The 12,767-nt window shown below is 34.5% G+C and overlaps 2 protein-coding genes across 3 annotated transcripts; both read right to left on the reverse strand.

The window, feature by feature from the left end:
* LOC107624412 (putative RING-H2 finger protein ATL12) lies at positions 4,984-6,622 on the reverse strand. Its single transcript, XM_016326906.2, has one exon. It carries the CDS (start codon positions 6,347-6,349, stop codon positions 5,156-5,158), a length of 1,194 nt encoding a protein of 397 aa, XP_016182392.1. The 5' UTR covers positions 6,350-6,622; the 3' UTR covers positions 4,984-5,155.
* LOC107624363 (equilibrative nucleotide transporter 2-like) lies at positions 7,344-10,993 on the reverse strand. Of its 2 annotated transcripts, none has more exons than XM_021113529.1 (7): positions 10,635-10,993; positions 9,523-9,662; positions 9,250-9,355; positions 8,980-9,146; positions 8,713-8,769; positions 8,492-8,626; positions 7,344-8,118 (listed from the first exon to the last, which is right to left on the reverse strand). In XM_021113529.1, exons 1-5 carry the CDS (start codon positions 10,975-10,977, stop codon positions 8,713-8,715), a joined length of 813 nt encoding a protein of 270 aa, XP_020969188.1. In that variant the 5' UTR covers positions 10,978-10,993; the 3' UTR covers positions 7,344-8,118; positions 8,492-8,626. The 2 variants fall into 2 exon arrangements, with proteins under 2 accessions (XP_020969188.1, XP_016182345.1); XM_016326859.2 differs by having other exon boundaries at positions 9,523-9,666; positions 10,630-10,993.

Here is a 12,767-nt window from a genome sequence, read left to right on the forward strand (position 1 = left end):
GTCTATGGACATCTATATCATAACAATATAAAACTCATTCCAAATAATAATAACGATAATACATCGTAATTATACAATAAACTATAAATATGTCAAAGTCTTTATTTTTTCTTGCATTTCATTAAAATGCAAGGATCATGGTATATTTAATTTATATTATTGGCCTAACATATATAATCATTAAATGTGAGCCTATGTTAGAGTAATGCGTTAAAAATAATTATTTCCATTCATTTTTTTGCCATTCCTTTTTTTCGTATATTCACTTGTCTCATATTCTTAACCAAACACGGTGTGAATGTTTCCCTATTATCCTATGATGTAAAGTTATATAGAAAGACAATAAACAAATCATGTAATTTTTCAATGTCTCATATTCAGTTGAAGGGGCACATAGAGTTTTTGCTTTTTTTTTTTTCATATTCTTCAGATCGTAATAGATAAAAAATATATAAAAATAAAAAATGATTCAAAATACATAATAATAAGATGTTATTTTTTTGGATACATATACCAAGAAAAAATAAGAAACCTCCCTTCTATCCATTTCATTAATGTCATTTCAAGGATCAGGCTACTCTACTATAAACACAAACATACACCCCACAAGAGTAAGTAATCATCTTCTGAAGTAGATCATATTTCCAGCACAATTCAATCTCAAAATAAAGATATTGTTTACTGTACATAATAGTAGTAGTAGTAGTAATAATAGTAGTAGCAGCCTTCCATTCAATAGTTTAAATAATTATCGTCTTATTTTTTAGCAATTTAAATATATTTAATTTCTCGTTAAACAAATGAAAATCCATTTTTACATATTAAATTAAAAATAACGTACAAAGTTACCATGTACGCTATTAGATCAAATATCGAATTCATATTCGCCTACTTTTTTAAGTAATATTATATGTGTGTCTTTGGAATGGAATTTGTCAAAATAAAATTTAAATAAAAGTGATTTTATAGAATTTATTTTGCTTGAGTCTGTGCTAATATGATTTATGTTTGTCACTTCTAATTTTGCTAAAAATGAATATCGTTTGAATAATATTATCTAAAATCACTTTTTCATAGATAACTCCTTAAAAAATATGTTATTAAATAATAATGTGAGGTTATCAAAAATATATTAAAATAAACTAGATAGAAGTAAACTATTTGATGAAAGATATCTATATGTACTATAATATGCATATATATATTAACAACAAGGTAAACATCAAACATAAGGAAAGTTAGGTGAAAGCAGAAGCTACAACTTCTTGCTTTAGGTGAACGCGCGTTTAGGATAAAGAATCACGTCTGCGTTAGAATAGAGCGGTTAGGATAAAAAATCACGTCTCAACAAAAATAGTTACCAAACACAAAGATAAAACAGTGTTCAAGACATTGTTTTGCACTTTAATCTTCTCAAACGCATTTGCCAAACAGACCGCTTAGCATTTTTGGTGGTTTTCTGACGACTATTTTATTTAGTACCATTTTCGATAATAAATAGTCATTATTTGTGATTCAATTGTTAGTTATTGTCAGTATTTCATCTGTATTATCCTCTTTAGTGGGACCAATAATCCATACTAGCAAACATCAGATGGTTGTTGGAGCAACATCTAGCGTTCAGTCTTAGTCCTTAGAACATGTCATTGTGTTCTCTCCTCTGAGCAAATGGAGAAAAGGTAGGAAAAGAGGGGATCTCTTTATCGGAGTCCTCTACTGAGTTTAATGAAACCCATTCGGTGACCTTCCACAACAACAGAATGCAGACTGTTGTAAGAGTCGCCTTGACCCAGTTGAATAAATATATAAACATTGCAACAACCCGACAACGGCGCCAAAAACTAATAACAACTAACCAAGACAAGACTCTAAAATGAAAAAAAAATAAAATTTACAACTAACCAAGATAAGAAAGCAATAATAACAACTCAAATGAACATCAATAAATATGAAAAATATCAAATTGCTTTAAAGAAAAATAAAAATTCAACACGTGTTCATAAACTAAAAATAGCAATAACAAAAAAACAAGAAACTAACAATCAAAATTCGGTAAACTAAGATGGTAGAAGAATATAATATAAACAACACTAAACTAAAACAGGATCTAAACCTAAAATTAGAGAGAAATTAAACTAACAAACCCTAAAATTCTAGAGAGAAGTTCGAACTTCTCTCTCTAGAATCACCTAAACTATAATAAAATACTAAACTAAAACTACTTGATTGATCCCCCTTGATCCATGCTTCAAATACTTCAGAAATGAGTTCGATTAGACCCAACATGAGCTTGAAATTGCCAGCTATGTGTTTGTTCAAGTGAGTCACGTGCCTGGAGTCATGCGTACGCACAACTTGGAGAATTTTCAGTCTTCATTTCTTCATGAATCTTCTACTTTTGCATGCTTTTTCTTTAACTTCCTAAGCCATCATTACCTTCTAAAACTTACATCACTTAAATAAACATATCAAAGTATCGAACGGAATAAAAGTGAATTAAATTTGACAATTTAAAGTACAAAAAGTATTTTTTTTAACAATTAAGCACAATTAGAAGGACATTCACAAAATCATGCAATTTCAATGAATATGTGCAAGATAAGTTGAGGAGCCAGGACATGGACTTGACCCTTCAGATTTTCATACATTTCGGCCATCCCCTTCACCGGGTGGCCCTGAAGCTCAGCATAGTCATCATAGGCTGATTGAAGCTTCTCCTTCGCATCAAACAACTCCCAATAAGTACGAGAGTAGCTCTCTTCAGCCCTTTTCTTCATCTCCTCTGCCAACTTCGACGCCGCCTCCGCCTTGGTTGCCCGAGCTTTTTCCTTCTCCAGATCTGACTCCAACTTAGCGCTTTTTTCTTCCCATTTAGCCTTTAAGTCATTCAACCTCTCCACATCAGCCCGGGCAGCCTCCAGAAATGCCTCGGTAGCACTGATAGGAGACTTCTTAAACTCTTTGGCAATGGTTCTGCTCAAACCAGCCATCCAAATGCAATTCCGAGCTATGTACTGAACATGGTTGAGGATAGACACATCATCGGTAGAGGTAAAGCTGTAAGGCAGAATATGCTCCTCACTCCAGGCGAACCCATCAAAATCTTTATTGTTAATTCCCAGTCCCCCAATAGTCTTTTGCTTCTTAGGGGCAGGACCCGAAGTGGTCGGAGATGGAGGCGCGCCCGAGCTCGTCATAGGGGGATCAAGAGGGATCAAATGAACGCCAGGAGTAGGGATGATCTTCCTCTAACTCTGAGGACCCGAACTCGGCTTCTTAGGAGGAAGTTGAGAAGAGCCCTCACCAGCTCCCTTCTTTGTAGGTTTTGGGCAGCCACGGTCTTCTTTGTCTTGCGCAGGAACCCCATGAAAGAAAAATGAAAACCACCAAGAACCAAGCATGTTATTCCCAAAAGACACAACAGTCCTAAAAGGAACAAAAATTACTGCTAAACAAATTACGAGAAATAGCCAAGCAAAAAAAAATCCTTTTCCAAATAAACTACGCTGCTGTCAAAAATGGAATCAAACAGAACAAGAACACAGTACTAGTGTCCACCAACGACAAAGTAAGGTGAAAATTCAGCCGATCATCTACCAGAAGCTACTATTAAGAAGCAAGTAAACAAAACAAAAGGTGAAGTACCTACCTGAAGGGGAGCTGAAAGAAAGAGTGCGTTAAACAGCGGTGAAACGAATGTCCCTCTCCGAAAAGGAAAACTCCAGGAAAAAGAAATTCTTGGGCACAAGGCGCAGTCGAACGGCAGTAAGGAGAGAAACTTGAAAAGAAATGAAAAGAACAGGCATCGCGGAAAGGAAAAAGAAGAAAAGAAAGAAGAAGAGGCGCCAAAACTTTTATAAGCGCCGAAGGAATGAAACAGCGAAGGAATAAAAAACCTAATCAATAGGCCTTAAAAGCGCTCGCAGGAATCGAGGAAACTGTCGCGCCAAACTAAGCTCCGTATTTAAAGCAGAGTAACGTTTCAAATTTCAAAAATCAACGAAAGGTCACCGGCCCGAACTACCTCAAGGGAAAAATCCAACAAAGACGAAGTCACTCATGCTCGAACACGACCTACAAAAAGGTCGAAACTCGAGCAGGGGCACTATTCATACCCTGTCCCGAGCTCTTACTTGGAACTCAGTATGGCGAAAGGGCCGACCTCTTGAGAAGGCCTTCCAAACTCTAGCCGACCTCTTCTAAAAGGTCGGACACCACTTAGAAGGGATCAAGATAAGATCACCGCTTCTAGAAATGCAGTGACAAAGAAGATAAGATCTCAACAAACTCCCAAAAATATAAGATAAGATAAGATTATCACCCTCAGGGAGGTTACCACTCTCTACTATAAATACACTGGAGCCCCCAGGTATAACTTACGTTCTACACTACTAAAAACCTGCCTAAAGTCATTGCTACTTAAGCATCGGAATCTCTTGCAGGTACCACCCCCAACTAGGGATGGCAATACCACCCGAACCCGTAGGTACCCACCCCGCCCCTACCCACTTGGGGTGAGTAATTATCCGCCCCGCACCGAGGCGGGTTTTTAGCGGGGCGGGGCGGGGCGGGTAATTACTTTAATTTATGTTATGTATGTGATGATAGTTATATAAATTTTGAAATTTAATTTTATTTATTGGATTTTAATAATTATAGGGGCGAGTAGGAGCGGGACGGGTAATCGCAGGGACGGGTTAGGGTTCAACGTTTTACTACTCGCGGGTAGAAACGGGACGGGTTCTATGCAGAGTGTTGTACAGCGGGACGAGGTCGGATAGAGCATAAACCCACCCCGTTGCCACCCTTACCCCCAACCTCCTCTCGAGGAACTCGAAACAGGCGGCACCTCGACACTAACAAGTCAGATACTGCCACCCAAAGGAAATCCAAACTCCACGTTCAAACCCGACTCAGCGTTTCAGGTAACCTTAGGAACAATAATAATAATATAATTTAATAAAATTATAGTCAGCAAGAAACGAAATAATGATATTATCGTTAATTTCATTCGGGACGCTATTAAATTTCACTTTTCTATGCTTTTCTGGGATTATAGTTTAATATGATATTTTTTTCTAATTACACCGACACAAAATCAAAGTATACACTTGTTTACGTTCTAGTTCTATTACAACAACAACAATACCATTGATCAAACATTTGATCCTAAATGTTTGTGCCTACTTAATTGATCACCACCATCATAGTAGTTTCTTTGTCTTCTTGCAAACCACTGAACCGTTCTACGAGCAATCGGCATCCAAATCCTCAAGAACCTCTCTTCTTCCCTTCCAACACCACTACTACTACTGTTCTGCTTTTTCATCGTCATGATCTCTGCAAATCTCGGAACATTTGCAATCTCAGACATTGATCTCTTCTTCCCACAATCCTTGTTCTTGTTACTACTATTCAGTGCTGTGAATGAATTCTCGTCTTCATCATCAACACTAACTGAATATTCCCCTTGAACAATCTTTTCCGGTGAGAATCTCGCGCTGGAAGCATCGTTGAGCATCTCCATGCTCAAAGATAGCAAATCCGAAGAGTTTAGATCGCTCCACCTACTTCTTGTTACAACGTCAGATACCACTATTCTGTGGTTGAACTTGTGGTTATTCTTATTCATATCATTGTTATTATTACTATTACTACCACTACCACCTTCTTCTCCTTGTTTCTTGCTCTTGCTGAATTCCAAGAAGCCAAATCTTGATGACCGTCGATGTGATGGTTCCCTTTGGATGTAGATCTCGAGGTTTGGTTCTTCCGTTAAATTTGAAGGTACTCGGAGGGACCCAAAGCTAAGAGAGCGCACGTTACTCTTGATGTCTCCGGGTTCCACCCTGTACCTGCAAAGAGGACAAGTCGAGTGGCTTTCGAGCCACTTGTCAATACAATTAATGTGGAAAGCGTGTTGGCACTTTGGGAGTAGCCTGAGGACCTCGGAATCCTCGAATTTCGAGAGGCAAACTGTACATTCTAGACCTTCTTTGGAGCCCTTGAGAGAAGAGAATCTGAAGAAGGGGAGTTTTTCGACGAGTTCCCTGTTGATTCCGGAGAATCTTGACCCGATATGACCTTGAATGTTGTTGGGATTCGGATATGACATCCCAACAACTGGATTGAATCTGCAGAAACGAACATATGCGAGTAAGAAGAATGTTATGGTGAAGATTACGGTGAGGACCGATATAACAAGAGCCTTGCTTGGATGCAGTGTATCAGACATCTCGGGTGCCATGTCTTCATCGTTGTTTTGAGCATGAACAACACTGAAAAGAAAATGAACCATGATGAATGTGAACATGATCATGGACATGAAGAAATGGTTCTTAATGATCATTATTATTGATGATTAAAAATGTATGTAGTTGGGACTTGGGATTATTAGCATCTACTACTAGTGAATGGAGACAATGTCTTAAGGTTCAATCTTGTCTTTTAATTTAATTGCTATGGATTTGTCCCCACCATTGGAGCTTTATGTGTTTGTTGGTATATGTAGTGTGATTAATTTGTCTTGGGACAATTAGTTAATAATATCCTCTCATAGATTAAGACAAACATCATGCATCAGCACGGAGCTCTGTATTGACCATGAAACCTTGCTCCAATAATCATCATCATGGTTCATGGACGTATATTTTATAAAACTGTATTTAATTTTCTTTAGTAATTTAACAACATATTTTATTTTATATTTTTAAACATTGATAACTAATTGATAACTAAAAATAATGAATTTTGATGATTCTCTAATATTCTTTTTAATTTTTATAAATTTTACAATTTAAAAATAATACAGAGTGAAACATCATTTAAATGTCTCGGAAAAGAAGGGTACATCATTCACTACAAGAAACGTCGTTAAAATCGACGGCCAAATTGACGGCTAAGCCGTCGATAATATTGAAATTCGACATTTTTCAAAATGCTAATAAAATCGACGGTTTTCATGGCCGTCGATAATAATTTAATAAAATCGACGTTTGTTCCGTCTGTAATATGGGTGTGAGAATTTTACATTCTTAATAAAATCGACAACATTGCCGTCGATATTTCTATTTAAAATCGACGTCCTCTTTGTCGATAATTGATTCAATAAAATCGACAGCCTTTGTGTCGATATTTAACTCAATAAAATCAACAACACTTTTGTCAATAATATGTTTAATAAAATCGACGACAACGCCGTCGATATGTGATTGAATAAAATCGACACAGTTGCCGTCGATTTAATTATTTAGATAACTCACAGTAGCCCTTTTTTATTAGTCAATTTAATTCTTAACGAAAGCACTAAAATATTAAACTACAAAACTTTAAAAGAATCATTATTACAAAAATTAACTATTATAGTTGAAGGATCAAATTCCTCTAAAGTAAAAAGGTTAATAAGATGATAAAATAATACTCTAATTATCTTGGAATACCCTTTGCTGGCATCATTTACTTGTCCAAATAACTCAAATAGATAACAGCGATAAATCCTATATAATAGACTACAGTCATAGCCAATTACAAACACCAACCCAAAAGTAAGTCAACTAATTAACTGAACTATCAAATTCCAACTATGAAAAACTACCATTCTATTGCAAGAAAATTGGTACAAACTAGGAACTGTTACCCTCCATGAAAATGATCCTATCAAACTATGTTAGGCCTCTGTGGTAGAAGGAGATTATAAAACATGCAAGAAAAAATTCTTTCCCTTGCTATCAACAGCTTTCTTCCACCCACACCATCCACCATTAACGATCTTTTTTAGCCTTCTTTGCCTAGGGCTCAGCATATGTTGTCCAGTTAGAACAGAAAAATCAAAGGTTAACGTTTAATCAATTAGCGTTTAATTAACCTAAAGGTTATATGTTACAAAATACGGAACATAATGAAAATTGAGTGGTAAAGGATGACTTGCCTTGTAACCTTGAAGGCCCTCTAAGCTGCTTGGCTTAAGTTTTGCATCATACCAATCACCTTTTTTTATTAGCAATGAGTGGCCACATGACACCCCATGAGAGAATTTCACCAATCAGCAGGGATACATTAATTATATATAGGCAAATCATCCCAACCCCAACATAAGTAGCGGAAAAATCAAAGTAGAACCTGTTATGCACAAGAAAATAACAAATAGATAAGCAAGTGGTTAAAGAAAATGAAAAACAAAGTACAAATATATTATTATATAATAATAAACAATTAATAAAAAATGGCATTATTTCATTCAGATCAATAAGTGCTACCCCATCAAGTTAAGACTAACACTAGAAGGTGAAATGCTTCATCTTAGTTTTTCTTTTATTGGTTTATTATTATTACAATACAAAGTTGGCTAATATTTGACATTCAAGAAGCATATTTTTTAGAGGATATAGGTTTTGCGAATATATTTACATGTCCTTTATTGAAATAAGTGTTTTAAACACTTCTTCTGTTTGATACTTTGATTCATCAACAAGATATAGAGTGAGTCACATACTTGTTCTTATAGGCCTGTAGACCAAATGTAGGAAAGCTTGAAAATCCGCAATCATCACCAGCAGTGAAAAACTATTGGAAGAAACTCCATAAGAGGCTAATGGAGAAAAATATTCCCAGCTTTGATACTTGCTTCCTAAAAATGAAAAGATCAAGAAGAAATTAGGAAAAAATATGCCAATAAAAGTGGAAACACTGCTGTTCAAAGCCCTAAATGCTCACTTAGCTAGCTCTGCGCCTTCTGGAGTATGGAAACCATTGATAAGATTGGCTGTAAACCTGAAGAGAAAATATAGAAATAAGCTAAGATTAAATTACTTCTAAGAAATATTAAAATGAAATGACATATCCTCTAGTAACAAAATCCATCCTTAAGATGAGGCAAGCTTAAAATGAAATGACATTGCTGATGTAGCACTAATTGCGGTAGCAACTGCAATTTAAAACCATGTTGGAATTGAAAAGAAAAGAAAAGAAAAAGTGGACTACAGATGAGGTCTGGATGACAACGGCTGCAAGATCAGCTAAAACAGTTTTTGCTCCTTCTGATGCTGCTTTTGATCGGTAATACTTCACAATTGGTACTTTGGAAAACACAAATGCATAGAGAATGACACAAAGAAGCTCAAAGAATGTTGTTATGGCAAAGAACAGAACTGCAAATCAAAGAATCAATAAAAAAGAAAGAAAGCGTGATCAGTGATTAGTAGTTTAACTAAATTTTTATGTTCCAGAGAAGTTATGTTAGTTGGAACTTACGTGCTCCTTTGCGAAGACCATCTTTGGAGTTCTCAAATGCAGCTTTTGTAACTAACCTCAAAGCAGAAGTTAATGCATCTGATGCTGCTCCACCAGCAAGGAAAGACTACAACAAAATCACACCACATAAAAAAGCATGCAGGGGTTAATGGGATTATTCAACACATTCAGAGACACAAATTTGTTTAGAGAAGAAAATTTTTGTCGGTTAAAAAAAGAAAGTAACATTGTGAGGAAAGTTATAGAGAGCAATTTTGCAATGGTGATGCTGACCTGAAGCAACTCAGGATGCATATATGAAAGGTCTCCCACCATTTCACCTTGGACATGAGCATCTGCTATTCCAAATGCACCACTTACTGCACATATACCAATGAAAGTTCCAATTCCTCCTTTACCAGATGTTGCTAAATCTATCTACAAAAGACATAAGCAAAAATCATGTTCTGACTTCTGATGAATTAGAGTGTAAGAAAAGTTCACAGACTATAATGATCAAGACTTACAACTAACACCAAAAGAGTGGCTGCGAAGAAAGAATGTATCCAAATGTTCACATATACAAATTCTAAAATCACAATGAAATTATCTCATTAACTCATTACATGTTTAAGCTACAAAGAGAAAATAAACTGCTCCATGTTGTTAAACCGATAACCTTTTTAGTTCTTATCAATGCTTTTAAATGATGAAATATATACTTTCTAGGTTTATTGAATGATTTCTTTTTCATGGATCGGATTTTACTTTCTATCTTTTATTTATTTGTTTTGTTCTAACAAAATACAAACCTAAAGACATGCAAATTAGTTGTCAGAAAAAAAATATTTTAGTCACTATAACCCCAAAAGGACCAAGACACAATACAAATACAACAGAATACCAAGGCACAATACAAGTTAGTTGTGCATACATTATACCAATTATTTGTTAGAAAGAAGTTCACATAAATCAAATTTTTAGGTCACTCGCCTTTGTTTGTTTGGTATATGTCCTAATAAGTTATCCACGCTTACTTATCAAAGTGTTGAAAACTTTCAAAAGAAACTTTAGCTTACATAAGCCACCAGCAATATTACATTTACTTTAATTAAGCTAAGTGTTCCATAATGTAAAGCCTATGCTGATCAGACATAGAAATTAAATAAAAAATTTCATTCAGACATTTCTCCGAACATGTGGTGTGCAGAGTTCAAAATAGTAAATTTCAGTTCAATCTAAGCAGCATTCAACCCAATAATTTTAGAAAGATACAGCCAACAATAATTTCAATCCAGAAACACAAGTTTTAACAAACCTAAGCCTAACCAAAATTTCTAAAAATAGAATTAAAAAGCAGTGAAAATAAAGAAAAGAAAGACAGGGAACAGGGGAAGGGACCCTGCATTGATGAAAGGAGAGGCGGTGGGGTGGTGGTGATGTCGCGGTGGCACAGAAGGTCGCCGCCGCTGGTGGTTGCTTGTCTGTGCTTGAAGACGCGGACAGAGGGTGACTCCACGAACAGGGGTGTCGCACGCAGGAACGAAGAAATGGAAAAATGGGGAAGAAAGAGAAGAAGGAAGAGAGAGAGGGTAGGCGATGGTGGTCGCCGGTGGTGGTGTCGGACGGAGGCGGTGGTGAAGAGGAAGCGAAGTCAACCAAAGGATACCTAGCTTGAAGAATACCTAGCTTAAATTTGGGGAATTTTGCGTTTCTGAACTTTGGAAGCGGGAGCTGATGCGAGAACATGTTTTTTAGTGATAAAAATGGATGGCATATTTGTTGATTTTAATTAAAAACAACAACACATATAGCGTCTATGATTAAATTTACATCGTCCATTACATTTTAGAAAGCAATCAAGACCGTTCAAATTTATCGACGACAAAGATGTCGATATTTTAAATAATAAAATAGACGCCATATTCGTCGATTTTAATATAAAAAAAAACAACACATATAGCGTCTATTATATAGATTAAATTTAGACTGTTCATTCCATTTTAGAAAGTAATCTAGACCGTTCAAATTTATCGATGGCAAAATTGTCGATATTTAAAATAATAAAATCGACGCCATATTCGTCGATTTTATTTTCGACTTCTGGTTCGCCTATAATATGACGATAATAGGGAAATAAATTAATGCATTATAAAAATATCGAGACTAGGCCGTCAATTTTAATATTTTTATTTTTAATTATTTTTTTTAGTAATATCGACAGCAGGCCGTCGAAAATTATCGACCGCAGAAATAACCGTCGATTTTTGCCGTCGATAAACACGCTTTTTCTTGTAGTGATTTTCTCCTATTTATTTAATAATATTATGTAAATATCAATTCAACCTACGAAATAACATAATTAAGTATAGAAAAAATTTATTTTATATATTTGCCATAATTACTGACACTGACTTGGCAATTAATTAATTATCATGCACAGATCCTTTCTATCTGTTAACGACTATCCCAGCTAACGCTTGTTGAATTTAGATTGCCTACTTTTTCTTTTTTCTTGTATTATTTTTGGCCAGTCGATTTTGTCTAATCTCTCTATTTTAATGTATTAATTTTTCCATGTGGAGGATAAGTTTTGTGCTCGAAATTAAAGATAAAGTATTTTTTATAATATAATTTTTTTAATTAATTTCTAATCTTCAAGTAATTGGTTTAAACATTTTTTATTATTAGTTTAAATAATTGTTATATACTTGTATATTTATATTTATAATGATCAATATTTATTTTTAGATGTAAAATATGTTTATTCTTGATGTCTCTGCTTCACGTTGCGCTATGATGAAAATGGACGTACTTGGACAATAGAATAGATACTTAGATAGATGACTGAAAACCCAGTTTATAATGTAATAAGCATTGATATTGTTACGAAAAATATTAATCAAAGTTGTAGGAATATATCATAATCGATCGCCTTATAAGATAATTATACATACATGGATGATAAATTTTAAATATAAGTAATAAAAATTCTTAAAAATTAACACCACACATCATGAATTCAATTAATAGGACGTTTGGATTCGTTGACCAAAATTTGGTATTTTTTTAATTTCAAGTGGTACTTTTTATTTTTGAGTTTAAATATAATTTTAGTCCTTAATTTATAATATAATATACAATTATTAAAATATTTCTAAAGATAAGCAACAAAACTTCTTAATATTTATAGAGAGGGTAAAGTACTAAATTGGTTCTATGTTTGGACGTAATTTTGTTTTAGTTTTTAAGGTTTAAAGTGTCCTATTTAAATTTAGAAAAGTTTCATTTAGCATCAATTTAGTCCCACAGTGAGGTCAAACTTAAATAATTAACGGAATGTCCAACATAATAATAGTACAAAAACAAAATCGATAATCTGGAGAACAAGTACAAGCTCTAGAGGTACAAAATCAACCGTTGATGCATCAATACATTTATTTATTATTTTTCTTATAATATAAATAAAATATTTTCTATTGCACTAAAGAGAATGATAAATAAATGTATTGATACATCAACGGTTGATTTTGTGCCTC

Source organism: Arachis ipaensis, chromosome B10, assembly GCF_000816755.2.
Source record: "Arachis ipaensis cultivar K30076 chromosome B10, Araip1.1, whole genome shotgun sequence".
Classification (NCBI taxonomy): Eukaryota; Viridiplantae; Streptophyta; class Magnoliopsida; order Fabales; family Fabaceae; genus Arachis; species Arachis ipaensis.

Excerpts from the sequence above, each read along its gene's own strand:
- LOC107624412 (XM_016326906.2), bottom strand. The coding sequence starts at position 6,349 with ATGATCATTAAGAACCATTTCTTCATGTCCATGATCATGTTCACATTC.
- LOC107624363 (XM_016326859.2), bottom strand. The coding sequence starts at position 10,977 with ATGTTCTCGCATCAGCTCCCGCTTCCAAAGTTCAGAAACGCAAAATTC. Across the intron at positions 9,667-10,629 it reads TCTCCTTTCATCAATGCAGG|ATAGATTTAGCAACATCTGG; the intron begins GTCCCTTCCCCT and ends TGTCTTTTGTAG. Across the intron at positions 9,356-9,522 it reads TGCATCCTGAGTTGCTTCAG|TCTTTCCTTGCTGGTGGAGC; the intron begins GTCAGCATCACC and ends ATTTTGTTGTAG.